Source organism: Brachyhypopomus gauderio, chromosome 4 (genome assembly GCF_052324685.1).
Source record: "Brachyhypopomus gauderio isolate BG-103 chromosome 4, BGAUD_0.2, whole genome shotgun sequence".
NCBI classification, from domain to species: Eukaryota; Metazoa; Chordata; class Actinopteri; order Gymnotiformes; family Hypopomidae; genus Brachyhypopomus; species Brachyhypopomus gauderio.
This window is the reverse complement of record NC_135214.1, coordinates 35,622,458-35,639,942: the sequence shown is the minus strand read 5'-3', so window position 1 is coordinate 35,639,942 and position 17,485 is coordinate 35,622,458. Positions and strand designations below refer to the sequence as shown.

At 46.8% G+C, this 17,485-nt stretch overlaps 1 protein-coding gene across 1 annotated transcript; it reads right to left on the bottom strand.

Moving 5' to 3' along the window:
- Positions 1 to 108: 108 nt before the first annotated feature.
- abhd17ab (abhydrolase domain containing 17A, depalmitoylase b) lies at positions 109 to 13,040 on the bottom strand. Its single transcript, XM_077004326.1, has 5 exons — positions 12,740 to 13,040; positions 11,896 to 12,272; positions 10,507 to 10,701; positions 8,768 to 8,947; positions 109 to 3,376 (listed from the first exon to the last, which is right to left on the bottom strand). Exons 2-5 carry the CDS (start codon positions 12,264 to 12,266, stop codon positions 3,151 to 3,153), a joined length of 972 nt encoding a protein of 323 aa, XP_076860441.1. The 5' UTR covers positions 12,267 to 12,272; positions 12,740 to 13,040; the 3' UTR covers positions 109 to 3,150.
- Between the last annotated feature and the right edge of the window lie 4,445 nt (positions 13,041 to 17,485).

Below are 17,485 nucleotides of genomic sequence, written 5' to 3'. Positions count from 1 at the left end.
TCTGCGAAAGGAAACTGTGATGAAACTACAGTGAGCAGCCAGAAACAAGCCAGCTTCAAACATTAGAAATTACATAAATAATGGAGTCACAATAATGATTTACAACTATTATCAATTCAAGAATTTATTTTCCAAGATAATATTCCTTTAAATCAATTCTGGTAAAGAAAACAAAAGACATTTCTTAAAACTAAAAATGACAAGTTTGTAATAAACAATTCATAAGTAGACACAACAATACCACATCACCCAAAAGGCCCTCAGTCCCAGGAAGAAAAACCAAACAAAACAAAACAAAACCAAAAGCAGAATCCAGGTACACATTAGTAAATGGTACAGTACATTTGTCTGAGCTTTTAGAAAGACATATGCAGAACTTACGTTTCTTTAAACAAGGAAGGAAATTCAAACTTCTGAATGTTGGTCTAAAGCTTCGAAACAGCTCCAGTTAATCCTGCCCCTCCACACACACACACACACACACACACACACACACACACACACACACACACACACACACACACACACACACACACACACACACCTTCCTGCAATCCCAATGCCTTGTGTATTGCTCATGCTTTCCAAAGACTTATGTCCTATTCCTCCCACACCCCTCCGCGCGCGCGCACACACACACACACACACACACAGTGAGCTTTGTTTAGTGACTGGCTCTACATGAGTGAGGCTTCCATGCCAAAACACTACAATAACATACGACCAATCCTGTTTCAACACCTCCCCCGACCCCGACCCCACTCCTATGGGTCTAGAATTACAGCTCAACCAGGGAGGACAACGGCACCAACACTGAAGCAGGAGTTCACCACCCAGCACTGACCAGACACATCAGCAGACTGACACTCATTTTCAGATGTTTGGTCAAACTCCACATAGCATTCACTGTTGAACTCACAGAGTAAATCACACACGTTAGTGAAGGAATGGAGATTAAACGCGGCTAAATATCTGAAACAGGCTTTGCTGTGAATTTCAGAGCTCAGCATTCTGTAGAAATGGGGGATCTTCTGCTCAGGGTCGTGGCTGCCAAATAGAAGCCGTCAGAAGAAAAATCATCGTCAGTTCAGGCAGCACTGCTGACAAAGTCCACAATGTACCCAGTGTGTCCAGCGTCAGACACCATAACAAAGTGCCAGGTCGATCTGCAGCAGAACAAAGCACTCTCTGACCCCACCCCCCTCCCCCAGGACAGAGGCTCCACCCACACCACAGCAAGCCTGCTAGATTAGCATCTTTAGCAGCTCGTATCCCTGACTCCACCCCCACTGGGTCCAAAACAGCCTGACCCAGTTTCAGGCTGCAGTTATTAATGCAGCAGGAGTCCAACCCCCACCTCCCCCCCACCTTCCTTCATAGCACACGCACACGCACACGCACACACACACACACACACACACACACACACACACACACACACACACACGATTCCATGAAACCCATGATTCAAAATAATGCCTTGGACAAAATCATCAGACGTCATAACGAGCATGTAAATAAGAAAATAGGAAATACCAAGATGTAGTGAACATAATTTACAATTTTCACAATGTCAGTTTGGTTTCGGGCACGTGTCATTGGTCAGCAGATTCACATCACTAGATGACATCACTTGACGAGGCGTCCGAAGGCTTATGTCACAGTGTCCTGTGATTTTTCTCACTGACGGCGTCATCCTCTGACTTCACACAATACTACTAATAATGACTAAAACACAGAACACCAAAGACTAAAAATTTAACTTTTAACTCAAATCCGAAAGGTAAACACAGCAGTGTGAGCCGGAGAGCTGCCTATGCTGCCTGATGAAGAGGAGGAACACGCAGGCGTCCGAGACACACTGACACCATCTCTCCTCATCCCACCAGTTCAGCAGCTCAGGGTCCAGGATCAGATACGGATGAAGATCTGAGCACCACAGAGTCAACCAGGAGCCGTCTGGGCCCATTTCTACACCCTTGTCTTCAATATCTAAATTACGAAAGCGGAGGAAGAGGAGGAAGAGGAGGAGGAGTCGGAGTCCTGGTTTGTTGGACAGGATGAAGGAGGTGGGGGAGTGAGTGTCATGGCAGTCGGGCTGCAGGGGGGTCAGGCCTGCGTGGGGATAGGATTCATGGGAAATCAGAGTCCACCCCCCCAAACATGACAGTGTCGGTCCACACAGAGACTCAACAGGCCGAGATGACTGTGGTGCTGAGTCCCTCACATGCCTGGGGTTACACGGCTCAGACACTCAGCTCCTCAATAAAGACCAGGGCCCGCCCAAACACACACACACACACACACACACACACACACACACACACACACACACACACACATTCTCAGCTCTAGTAATTGTGTTTTTTACACTTACACACATCCTTTACTTTTACCCATGTGGGAACTAGCATATATATTTCTTTCACATATTCATTCTCTCTCTCTCTCTCTCTCTCTCACTCTCACTCTCACACACACACACACAAGCAGGTGCCCTGTTCTTTCCACCCCTCAGGAAAGCAGCCCCCCCCCCCCCCCCAAGCAGATGGTTAGTCACCCCAATCAGCCCGTGGCCCCGCAGAACAGGCAAAGCCCAGATGAAATAAAGGCCCGGTGTGCTGGATCTGACCCCACATACCACACACACTCATCACCAGCTCATGTTCCACTTCCTCTCACAGCAGATGAATTAAAGAAGCTTCTCCTTAAAACCAAAATGCTGATAATGATGTGCACTAATGCACAAACCATAGCGAGGCTCAGTGAGGCTACGCTAACTGGGCCCTACTAGCTTTTATTTATTGTTAGTCACGATGGCAGGAGGGAGATGGAGGGATCACACTGACTTGGTTCTTCGTGCTGCCCCTCACCAGAGAAAGCACTGTATCGTACACACACACACACACACACACACACACACAAAACAAAAGACCCTAAGAGCATCTGCATCGACTTCCAAATGTAGATCAGCATGTGCTCAGAGGAGGACACGCCCACCGGCCTGACAGACACCCGCCTCCCTCCCTGGAGTGGTGGAGACTCAGAGAGGACAGAGAGGAAAACAGAGCAAGAGAGAGAGAATAGGAGGAAGAGAGAGGGAGGGAGAGGGAGAGGTCTGTGCAGATAGGTGGTGCGGTCTCAGAGGTCTCAGGTGTGCTGGTTGGCCAGTTCCTGTCCAATGAACCTGCGAAGACGCTCCAGGTACTGGCTGTACAGTTCGATGTCGTTGTGGCCGGCGCCCTCCACCCAGAGCGGCTCCACCGCCTTGGGGCAGCGCTCGTACAGCGCCAGGCCGTGAGAGAAGTCGATCACCTCGTCCTCTGTACCATGGATGATCAGCACCGGAGACGTGATCTTAGACACTTTCTCGATGCTGGAGAGGAGAGATGTACATGTGAACGATGATGGAGAAGAGAGGGAGAAGAGAGAGAGATGTACATGTGAATGATTAGTTAGACACTAAAATAAGATGAACTAAAGTGAAAAGAAGTGGAAAACTGACCAATGGCAGAGCTGAGGGCGGGGAATTCCCTACTAAGCACTAACGTGATACGCACTTGGTCACCATTATATGATGTGCTGGTACAGACAAAGTTTATTTATCGCCATTTACTTCATGTTAAACGGAAAGTTTTTTAAATAGAAAGTTTACATGCAGCTTTTGACTCTGAGCTGACAGAGCAGGACCTGAAAGTTTCAGGGCCTGAACGTTTCAGAACCTGAACGTAAAGACGAAGTTGTGAGATGTGTTAGTGTCAATCATAGAGCACATTCATCCATGTTGTCAATGGAGAAGAAACAAAGAGGATTCATATTAGAAATTAAAATTTCAAAATAACTATGCAATCACCAGGAATGTACACTTATAAACGTCTAAAACGCCTAGCTGTTTCTAACCTTATTAACACTAAAAACACTTTAGAGACCACATTTCAATAACAGAAATCCCGCCCCCCTGTGATGGACATGTGAGCTGCCAACAGCCCGACCAATAGCAAGGCTGCTGAAGGTGACACACCCCTTTTGCTGTCAACACCAGCAACTCAGCAGTCAGCACCATCACGGCTGAGCTAAGCTACGTCTGGCCACGTGAACTCATCACAAAAGATTTTTGCATTTCCATCACTTTAATCATTAAACCAGTCATTATTAAAGAATGAATCATTTAATGTGGACTGATTTAAGCAGTAAAATATTGTTTAAAATGGAGGTATGGGTATATAGTATAATCTCAAAATGATCCGTTATCCTCATTCTTTTACGTATTCTGAATAAGGAGGACAAATTGTTTTTTCAGTACATACAAATGATATATACACAGAAACAGCTTACAAACACTGCATAAAGCTACACTAACCAAATGTACAGAGGGTATCTGAATGTTGACAATTTAATTTTGATGTCTAACCAAAAACGTGTTTACTGCGACAACAAACAGTGTTTGGCCATGTTTAATGCATCAGAGATATTCTGACTCTTCAAAATGCACAGTGTGATGCCATGGAAACCCTCTGAACATGGCGGTGGACCCACAACACGCTCACAGCTGTTCACATGACCAGAAACCGCAGCGTTTGTCAGAATGTGGAAGGTTTGGGGTTCATGAATGTGGTTTCTGCAGGCGAGTCTGTGTTGTCCGCCAGGGGCCACAGCTCTGAAGCTCTCTCACACCTCACAGCTCTCTCTCTCATGTTCAAGCATATCTGTGCATTTCTGCTTCTAGCAATGAATCCAAATAAAGTGAGCAGTAACTCTGGTTAAATCTGTAGCCCCGGGGAGAAGACAGACATGCCAGCTAAGAACACCAGATGTCCTGGCCATGAACTTGCATGGGCAAAGAAACTAATGAATGAAAGTCATTTCAGAACAAGAAAAGTATTGCATTAAGTAAATTTACTTAATTATTTATTTAGTTTACTTTCTGTGTTTAGCATGTGAACAGCTTTGAATTGATAAATTCATATTGATAGGTTTTATTTAAAATATTACTTTTGTTAACAGTGAACATTATTTTTTTTAGTTTTTTATGCGTGAGGCACCACAGCAGTGTGTCTGTGCAGGGGCTGTGACACAGGGGGACACGGGCTGTGACACAGGGGGACACGGGCTGTGACACAGGGGGACACGGGCTGTGACACAGGGGGACACGGGCTGTGACACAGGGGGACACGGGCTGTGACACAGGGGGACACGGGCTGTGACACAGGGGGACACGGGCTGTGACACAGGGGGACAGGTACTGCGCTAGCCCGACACAATGCCAATAAAACACCCGTTTAGGACGTGGTGACTGCCTGTTATCTACATGGTTTAATCAAAAACAGATCCAGTTATGAGGAGTTGTTATAGTTCTCCTTCGAAATGTTCAAACACTGATGAATAGCACAAAAGTAGGAAACCTCTAGACATTCAGGCTTGAATTAACACTGCTGACTAAAAATATAGTCTAGGCTGGCTATTCTCCGGTTTAATTAGCAGACAAGTTCCAAAAAAAATTAAAAATAAAAAACCGTACTGCTGCTAGGTAGAAACAGCTGGTCTACTACACACTACATTTACACGCGTTATTGCAGGCGACTGGTGTAAACGTTTAAAGTGATTAATACAGGCGTGTATTACTTGCGACACGCCACACACAATTAACATGTCTGGGGTAAAACAGGTTTAAGCATGTCAACACGTCAAATCGGGCTCTACACTTGAAGGCCTGACGGGAACTAATAAATTATCCAACTATCGCCCAGATTAACGTCAGATTATCCTATTTTTTAAATAGGATAGAAGACCTCAACCGTGAAGGGATTAAACGTGACGTGAAACGTGAAGAATCGAATTACGACATGAGCATTTACTGATATTGCCAACTGTTGCAATAGATGCTGTTTATATATATATATATATATATATATATATATATATATATATATATATATATATATATATATATATATATATATATATTAGTGGTGGGCCGTTAACGGCGGTCGTTAATTTTATACTCTTATCGGGCGATATAAAAATTATAGCCGTTAATCTATTCTTAAAGTTGGGTTGGGAACTGGGTCAAAATGGGTAAGCAAACTATGATGACTTTCAACTTGATAGTTTAGCTTGGCTGTATTCCTAACCAAATTGCACAGTAGGGGCGAGAACGAGTTTTTAAACCTGTGAATTACAAATCGTACGTGTTTTTATATGGATGCAGCCACGAAGTCGCCAGGTTTGCTTCATGGAAAATTCAATTGGGTAGCACGCATATGAGCCATTTTAATATAGATTAATTTCAAGATTTCAGTGAGATTAATCTAGATTAAAAAAATTAATCTATGCCCACCCCTAATATATATATATATATATATATATATATATATATATATATATATATATGTGTGTGTGTGTGTGTGTGTGTGTGTGTGTGTGTGTATGCATATAAGTATATGTATATTCTAAGTGGATGTGCAGCTGCTACTTAGGCATTATCTGAATACTTTTAAAGGGTTAAACTATGTAAACAATTTTCTGTTTGCAAATGTTAGTCACACCACTTTTTAATTTATTAGACTTTTGAATGTCACAGTCTCCATTTCTGAACAAGGACAGTGATCTAGAAGAGAATTCTTCTGATTATTTACATGTTTAATCTTAAAAATTAATAATTAAACATAAAATACACTAAAATTAATCTGCCTTTGGTATCAAATATCAGTATATTTAAAACTATAGTATTGATGTTGAAAATGTCCGTATCATGACAGCACTGTGTGAAACAGAATCATGATATTACACTTAGTATTAGTATCACAACACTACATCGCTAGTTGTGAACTTGCTGATACAGACTTGTAGAGCTAAACTGTATAGTCATGTTTTATTTACATGTGTTATGAGCACTGATCTTTAGATTAGCAGAACTGTATGTATGTGCATGTCAACAATTTCCACTGTTGTAAAACTTAATACAGACTCCAACATACAAGTGTGTGCATGTGTGGGAGGAAGTGTGAACAATCTGAACAGCTGCAGAAACAAATACACCCTCAAAGTGAGAGACACTCTGTGTGTGTGTGTGTGTGTGTGTGTGTGTGTGTTCTAACCAACTGTCAGCCAAGGCATTGCAGTAAACTGAGGTGCTTTGACAGCAGCTGCATCGCCACCATGTGTTTAACTCCCACTCTGGCACTGCATGGCACAGCCTAGTGGATCTACATCCCAGTCTACAAAACACCACAGACCTCTCCCCAGTCAGTCTACCACACCACAGACCTCTCCCCAGTCAGTCTACCACACCACAGACTCTCCCCAAACTACCCAACACCAGATTCACACCAGTTTACCACACACCACAGACTCTCCCCAATCTACCCACCACCACAGACACGCCCCAGTCTACCCCACACCACAGACTCACCCCAGTCTACCCAACACCACAGACCTCTCCCCAGTCTACCCCACACCACAGACTCGCTCCAGTCTACCCAACACCAGACTCTCCCTCCAGTCTACCCAACACCAGACTCTCCCCAGTCTACCCAACACCAGATTCACAGCAGTTTACCCCACACCCCAGACTCTCCCCAGTCTACCCAACACCAGATTCACACCAGTTTACCCCACACCACAGACTCTCCCCGGTCTACCCAACACCACAGACACACCCCAGTCTACCCAACACCACAGACACACCCCAGTCTACCCCACACCACAGACACACCCCAGTTTACCCCACACCACAGACACACCCCAGTTTACCCCACACCACAGATCTCTCCCCAGTCTACCCAACACCACAGTCTACCCCACACCAGATTCACCCCAGTCTACCCCACACCACAGACTCACCCCAGTCTACCCAACACCACAAACAAGCCCCGGTTTACCCAACACCACAAACACACCCCAGTCTACCCAACACCATAGACTCACCTCAGTCTACCCCACACCAGACTGCCCTAGACCACAGCCTATCCAACACCACAGACTCAGCTCAGTCTACCCAACACCACACTCTCACCCCAGTCTTCCCCACACCAGCCTGCCCTAGACCACAGCCTACCCAATACCAGACTCACCCCAGTCTTCCCCACACCAGACTGCCCTAGACCACAGCCTACCCAACACCCTATTTCCTCCAAGACTACAACTATGCACACAGTCTACTTCTACTCAACGCCTTCATAGCAGATGGAAATTCAATAGTATCTTGAGTCGAAGGTTTTTATTTTACATTGTTATCCATCTAAGCCTACATGCAACTAGCTTCATAAGCAGGAGAGGATCCACCCCCACACCCCAACACCACCAGCTCCACCCCCGCACCCCAACACCACCAGATCCACCCACGCACCGCCACACACCAGATCAGATCCACCCACGCACCGCCACACACCAGATCAGATCCACCCCGCCCGCACCCCAACACCACCAGATCCACCCCGCCCGCACCCCAACACCACCAGATCCACCCACGCACCACCACACACCAGATCAGATCCACCCCGCACCCCAACACCACCAGATCCACCACCACACCCCAGGGAAGTACCCTGCCCCCTGCAGCTGGAGCAAAGTCACCGTGCACATTTAGCATCTGCCGAATTACACAGGCTAACGCCTTAGTTCCATGTAAAATGTACATAAAGGCCTAATGCCAGATTCTTGCCAAAGATGGGTGGGTCTGCTATTAAAATACCATAACTGTCCATCAGCTGGGATCTAAATTGATGCAGCTCAGGTTTGCGTCATGCAGAACTTGTGTAGCACTCACTTGGGGAAGGCGTCGAAGCAGTAGGTGTTCTTGGTGTCGGGGAAGGCCACCCTCATGCCGGAGGTGAGGGGTGAGTGGAGCACCACAGCTGCACACTCGTAGCGTGAGGCCAGGTCCACCGTGGGCACTGTGCCAATGCTCTGACCATACAGGATGATATTCTCAGGACTGATGCCATACCTGTGCAGGACAGACGGGACAAACGCCATGAGTGGGATTCTGAGAGAAATACACACTCCCAAGACACACACGGACACACACACACACACTCTCAAGACTAGGGGTGTGTTTAAAAAATCGATTTTTCTATTCAAATCGATCTTCATTTGAATGATTCGATATCGATTTATTAAACCTGAGATTGATCTTTAGAATTGGCTAATTTTCCCCGCATGTGTACCGTTTTAACGTCTCGCGTTTTATCTCGCGTGACGTGCTTTAAGGTGTATGAACCCTGTAAACATGACTTTGTTCATTGCACTGAAGCACGGCGAGCGCAAAGTAACAAAATTTGAGAGGTGCACGACCTCGCGAAGCGACAGGGCACGGGTGGAGCCACCGCGATTACGTTATTTTCAGTGCGCGGACCCTCACGCCGGTCGCGACTCGTCAAGTATAAAGCTGTGAAGTTTTCTCAATAGCTGGCAATATTGGTACTACACAAAGGAGCTGTCTCACTCCTCAACATGTTGATCAGCTCATTTTCTTGCAGAAAATTTTGACAATCTCCAAGATGTCAGAAAGCAGTCATGAATAAATCTTAGTTTTTGGACCTTAATGTTTACAATATTCAGAACTATGTTCATAAATGTTTTTTTGCATGTAAAAAATTTATTAAATAAATTTGCACTTTAAAGGGCTGTTCAAAACCGCTTTCAATGCCTTTTCTGGTAAAGGAGCTATGTGGAAGTGTGTGCATTAATTGATATAAAAACACTAATATCACAGCATAAACACTAATATCTTAATACATTTTAATAAAGTTAAACAAGAATTGATATTGAATCGGATCGAAAATCGAATTGAATCGGGACCTTGTGAATCGGAATCGAATTGAACTGGGAAATCAGTGGTGATACCCACCCCTACTCAACACACACACACACACACACACACACACACACACACACACACACACACACACACACACACACACACACACACACACACACACACACACACACACACACACACACACACACACACACACACACACACACTCCCAAGACACTGTCAACCACATCAAGCCCACCACAGTAATGCCCCCAGTCTGTAAAAACATGAAAATCTGATCTGGTAAAGAAAGAAAGCAAATATGAGTCCAGAATTTCCTGCAGCAGTGAAACTGGAAGCTAATGCTGCTCTAACGTTTCCTCAGGCATGGTTAGGTACACACACCCAACAACACACACTGACGTGTTCTGTACTATTATGGTCACAGATGATCAAGGTACGACTCCTGGTGAAAAGAAGTTCTGCTAAAACCATATAATCTGTTCTAGCCACAGCGGCATTACGGTCTGTGTAGGTCACATCTATCATCATATTCAGCATAACAGTCAGTGGAAGAAACTACACAGCACAAGCTAATAGAGGTTACACCCTCCTCTCCATCACACAGGCCTTCTTACTGGAGCAGTTTGCATGAGCGCGTACGTTCATGGAAATGTGGGTGTGTATGTGTTTGGGTGTGTGTGTGCAGGGCTTTACTGTGTGTGTACGTGTGTACAGGGCTTTACCGTGTGCGCAAGGCGTGCCAGGCTGCATCGATGTCTGCATACAGGTTCTTCTCAGAGGGTTTGCCCGAGCTCACGCCGTAGCCGGAGTAGTCGTAGGAGAAGATGTTGCAGTTAATGCGGGTGCCTAAGCCGACGTAGAAGCTGCTCATCTGGCCCAGATCCACGGCATTACCATGAGAAAAGAGCACAGTGAACCTGCCAAGAACAGACGCACAGGAACCATGAGCCACACGCAGAGACAGCCTTCCACCTGCCTGACGCACTACACCAACCACCCCACTTCTGCTTTAACATGCTAACAACAGAGCACACTGTTGTTTTTTTTTGTTATTTTTAGTCGGGGGTCGTGATGATAATCACAGTAATCACAGAGGAGCACATGATCTAACCCCGGGCCATCAGGATGACGGGCTTCACACAGCCAGCCTGCAAAATTCCTGCTCCAAACTTCCTCAATGAACTTGTGTGGCACAGAGCCAGGCAGGAAGTTATTTGTACACTTTACACAACATATAAATGCCCATGAATTTGGGACAGCACCTCAGAATTTGACTAAAGTCCAGACCACAATTACCTTTCTATAATGAGACTTACAGCCAGGGCTGTTTATAGCTGAAGAATCATCGTTAACCACTTCCTTTAGTATCACAGCAAGTATCTGACTAAGGACATTCTGAAATTGTCAGAGAACACTGAGCCATATTCATAAACCAGCAGAAACCATGGAAGCTTCAACCAGAAGATCTAGGGAACTGATCATCAAAGGCAGAACCCCCCCTCCCTTTCACATATCAGTGATCTTTAAAAATTAACTATTCTTCAACAACATAACCCAAATAACTATATTACACTACACAGCAGTACAACACCTATTTATCACACAGCCCCATTATACCCAGTCATGGTTTCAGCCAACTGATTAGATGTGGACAGAAACAGGAAGTGGCGACAGCTGGATAACACAGGGGTTCAATCCCTGGGGAGAGGCGCACCGGGCCCAACACAGAGTTGCAGAGTTACTGCTCATTACTGAGTTCACGTTGACGATGCCTGTTTAAACCATGCTTCATTCCGGTGTCTGCTTCTATGATGTTGAGCTGACTAGCTACACAGCAAGCAGTGTTTTCACTGAACATGTGGTCAGCTGGCCATGTTGACCACACAACACCTAGTTAATTCCTAAAACCAAGCTCTGCTCTCTACACCGAGGGACTGAGCTACGATCACACGGCCATGACTACTCTCTCCATCTGTACCTTTTTACACAAGCCCCTATTTAAATTGGATTCATGGCATTCTGTCTCTCTCACCATTGCTGGCTTTCCATAACCTGGCCCTGACCTTGTCCCAAGCCCCGCCCACAGCTCCGCCCCCCCAGGTGTGCCTCACCTTGCCGTGGGGGAACAGCGGATGTACATGCAGCCCACTCTGTTCCCGCGGCTCGTCCGTGTCAGGAACACTTCGGTGACGTCTAGCTCCCTCTGCGAGTACTGGAACTCCGCCCGCTCCATCAGGTGAAGCTTCCAGCGCCCCTCCCCGGCAGCAGCCCCTCCACCCCCGCCTCCGCCCGTGCCCCCTCCCCCCCGGGAACGGAGGCTGGAGCCTGTGGTGGAGCCGGTGGGAACCGTGGCAGATTCGACGTCCGGGAGGAGGGCATAGGTGGGCTCAGGGGGCAGGAAGGCGAGCTTGGCAGCTATGCGGCTCGGGCAGGGGGGGCAACAGAAGAGGCAACACAACTCACCGATTGATAGTCCATTCATGGTCGGCTATGGGAGGACAAAGCGAGTGGTCAGTGGGCACGTCCTTCAGACATAAGGAGATGTACAACAGTCTCTGTCAACACAGCTTAACACTTTCAACACTGGAGATTTACCTAATAACACAACTCAAAAGTAATGCACACAAGCATATATTAAACAGGCGTTATATTTGAGGAACAGTAAACTGCAACATATAAACCTTGAGGCATAATAAAAGTCCCCCCACCACCCCAAATAAGATGAAGTTTTACTCAGCCGCAGCTGATCTTCGACTGTCCGTCATGAATAATTACAGTGGAAATGAAACGCAACCCTACGCTCGTCCACACCAGTCAGCCAAGCCCCAGCAAGATTTGACCGATTCTTGCTGCTGGCTACATTCTTAAACGTGTCCTCGGGCGAAAAAAAGCGAGAAATAAAAGAGAAAAGTGTCATCTTTAACAGGCTCGACGGCACATTCGTGGTCAACGTACGTGTGTTTTTCTTCAGCACAGCCCGCCGAACGTGCGCCGCTCGCGCTGAGTGGCTAGCTCGGAGGAGGCTAACCAGCTAGCCGCCGACTCCTCAGACAATAAATAAACGTTTGGACGCGACGGCAGACATGTCTTGTCTGAAGTTAAAATACGTGGCGTCCAGACGAACGTGTTTAAGTTTGTATTCGTAGCTAGTGAGCTGTCCGCCGGGTATCGCACTGTCATTTATTAATCTAAGGTTGAGCTAATTTGAACGGTGTTGTGTTTTTTTTCCGCCTCCTACTCTACCACACCCGGAAGTGACGGTGACGACATAAACGGGGGCGGGGTATACAAAGCCACGTCTGCTTACGTCGTGAAGTCACGTGAAAGCTGGTTACACGGGTGGAAAAAATCTAAACTAATCTACAAGTGTAAAAAACTACAAACATTTTATTTGACCGTTCATTTACTAATGGGTCAGTTTCCTTTTGAAGTGTTTTGAGTTCTATACTAATAACGTCTTGCTCTTTACATATAATGATTTACTTTGTTTATTGATCAGAAGGCCTGGTTGAATGAACAGTAATAAATAATCTTTATTATCACGGTAAATCACAGAGCTGCAGTGTTGGTGTGGCAGTTATGCGCAGATGTGACCATCACACTGTCGCAGATGATCAAACGAGTCTCGGATCCAGCGCTATGAAGAAGAAAAACAAAGAACATGGCGCGAGCTTGCGAGAAAAGGGTGGAGACAAGGAAAGGAATACTGACATTCCTCTGTTGAGAAGAGATTTCCTGTACAGCAACCAGATGGAGAAGGGGGGATCTTAAATTCAAAATTATAAAACTCACTTATTACAATGTCTTGGGTTGAAGTCAAATTGGATTTTTATCAAATTACTGTACCACTGATCATATTCATAATTGAAAAATATGATGCCTAAAATAAAACGTCTTAAAAGGGGTACAGGGGATAAAACATATGACCTAATTAAAACAATGGATATATAAAATAAGTGTGGCATAAAAATTGGCAATAGGATTTCTTATTGCTTTTGCCACTAAACAGAGTCTACAGCAGAACCCAGATCAGTTGGAGCAGTACTGCCACTCCTGGGCCCTGGACCTGCATATATGTGACATTTCAAAAAGGACCCAGATCTTAGAAAAAAAACACGCATTAGGCACACAAATGAAATGAATCATGCACTCACCTGTTATTATTAAGGCAGCAAAATCAGTTTAATAAAGGAAAAGGCACTCACACGCCAATTAGAATTTGACAAAAAATATTTGAATCAGTCTGAATTCACTGAATCAGTTATTGAGCCCCTTGCCCTCTATGGCAGTGAAGTGTGGGCACCACTTACAAATCAAGAGCTTGACAAATGGCATAAACAAAATACAAAGGAAAGCAGAAAAAATGTTTCATACCACCAGAAAACTCCAAGAGATGTGCAAAGAAAACCTCTCCCAGCTGGTCCTGGGCCACTGTCCAACAGACTAACTAACGCATTAACACCTCACAGCATCAGGACCAGAGCAAGAGACACCAGAGAAAATACACCATAGGTTATCTGACCAGAGTGACTGACCTGACTGACAGCCACCTTGACAAAATTCAGACACAGTGAGCAGCGTTTGGCTCTTGAGAACGACAAAGACAGAACCTTCGCTGCCAAAAGAGGACATGGACACACACATCCTAGCACAACACCACAACGGTACACACACATCCTAGCACAACACCACAACGGTACACACACGTCCTAGCACAACACCACAACGGTACGCACACATCCTAGCACAACACCACCACAGTACACACACGCCCTAGCACAACACCACCACGGAGCGCACACGTCCTAGCACAACACCACAACGGTACGAACACCACCACAACGGTACGCACACGTCCTAGCACAACACCACAACGGTACGCACACGTCCTAGCACAACACGTTACGCACACGTCCTAGCACAACACCACAGTACACACACGTCCTAGCACACCACCACAACGGTACGCACACGTCCTAGCACAACACAATGTTACGCACACGTCCTAGCACAACACCACAGTACACACACGTCCTAGCACAACACCACAACGGTACGCACACGTCCTAACACAACACAACGTTACGCACACGTCCTAGCACAACACGTTACGCACACGTCCTAGCACAACGCCACAGTACACACACGTCCTAGCACAAAACCACAGTACACACGTCCTAGCACAACACCACCACGGTACACACAGGACCTAGCACAACACCACCACGGTACACACGCGTCCTAGCACAACACCACATTCCGCACACGTCCTAGCACAACACCACATTCCGCACACGTCCTAGCACACCACCACTGTACACACACGTCCTAGCACAACACCACATTCCGCACACGTCCTAGCACACCACCACTGTACACACACGTCCTAGCATAACACCACAGTACACACAAGTCCTAGTACAACACCAACACGGTACGCACACCTCCTAGCACAACACCACCACAGTACACACACGTCCTAGCACAACACCACAACGGTACGTACACATCCTAGCACAACACCACCACAGTACACACACGCCCTAGCACAACACCACCACGGAGCGCACACGTCCTAGCACAACACCACAACGGTACGAACAACACCACAACAGTACGCACACGTCCTAGCACAACACCACAATGGTACGCACACGTCCTAGCACAACACAACGTTACGCACACGTCCTAGCACAACACCACAGTACACACACGTCCTAGCACACCACCACAACGGTACGCATACGTCCTAGCACAACACAATGTTATGCACACGTCCTAGCACACCACCACAACGGTACGCACACGTCCTAACACAACACAACGTTACGCACACGTCCTAGCACAACACAATGTTACGCACACGTCCTAGCACAACGCCACAGTATACACACGTCCTAGCACAACACCACCACGGTACACACATGTCCTAGAACAACACCACCACGGTACACACAGGTCCTAGCACAACACCACCACGGTACAGACGCGTCTTAGCACAACACCACTGTACACACACGTCCTAGCACAACACCACGTTCCACACACGTCCTAGCACACCACCACTGTGCACACATGTCCTAGCATAACACCACAGTACACACAAGTCCTAGTACAACACCAACACGGTACGCACACCTCCTAGCACAACACCACCATGGTAAACACATGTCCTAGCTCAACACAACGGTAAGCACACATCCTAGCACACAATGGTACGCACACGTCCTAGCACAACACCACCCCGTTACACACACGTCCTAGCACAACACCACCATGGTACGCACACATCCTAGCACAACACCACCACGGTACGCACACATCCTAGCACAACACCACCACGATACGCACATGTCCTAGCCCAACACCACAACAGTACGCACACGTCCTAGCACAACACCACAACGGTACGCACACGTCCTAGCACAACACCACAACGGTACGCACACGTCCTAGCATAACACCACCACTGTACACACGTCCTAGCCCAACACCACAGTACACACACGTCCTAGCCCAACACCACGATACGCACAAGTCCTAGCACAACACCACCACGGTACGCACACGTCCTAGCACACCACCAGCACGGTACGCACACGTCCTAGCACACCACTACCAGGATACATACACGTTCTAACACAACACCACGGTACTCACACGTCCTAGCACACAACCCCGTTACACACACGTCCTAGCACAACACAATACGCACACGTCCTAGCCCAACACCACAACAGTACGCACACGCCCTAGCACACCACCACCACGGTACGCACACGCCCTAGCACACCACCACCACGGTACGCACACGTCCTAGCACAACACCACCACGGTACGCACACGCCCTAGCACACCACCACCACGGTACGCACACGTCCTAGCACAACACCACCACGGTACGCACACGTCCTAGCACAACACCACCACGGTACGCACACGCCCTAGCACAACACCACCACAGTACGCACGCGTCCTAGCACACCACCAGCACGGTACGCACAAGTCCTAGCACAACACCACCACGGTACGCACACGCCCTAGCACAACACCACCACGGTACGCACACGCCCTAGCACAACACCACCAGTACGGTACGCACACGTCCTAGTACAACACCACCACGGTACGCACACGTCCTAGCACACCAATACCACGGTACATACACGTTCTAACACACCACGGTACTCACACATCCTAGCACAACACCACGGTGCATACACGTCCTAGCACAACACCACGGTATGCGCATGTCCTAGCACAACACCACAGTACACACACGTCCTAGCAGAAAACCATGGTACACATGATGCACACCTTTAGGAAATTAATGATGCATTCCTTCCAAGTTCTCCAACTAAATTCAAAGTGTCCCATATTTAACAGACTCTCTAATATTCAGATCCGACTGCAACTGCTATAGTTACACATTTAACGCCAGACATGAGTAGCATGTCTTCGTTTGGCACCATGAACAGGACAGTGAGTGACAATGTCAGGAAATACACACATACACACACACACACTTTAATGCACACTCACAGAAAAGGCCCTATCTGTCTCACCGTAATACAAATACCCTTCTTTATTTAGAAGCTACTGAGCAGAGTCAGATGGAGCTACCGAGTACTAAACAAACATATTCAGCAGCCTGGCTAAACAGAGCTGCTTAGCAGGACTTTTCCAGAGATTCCAAGTAGT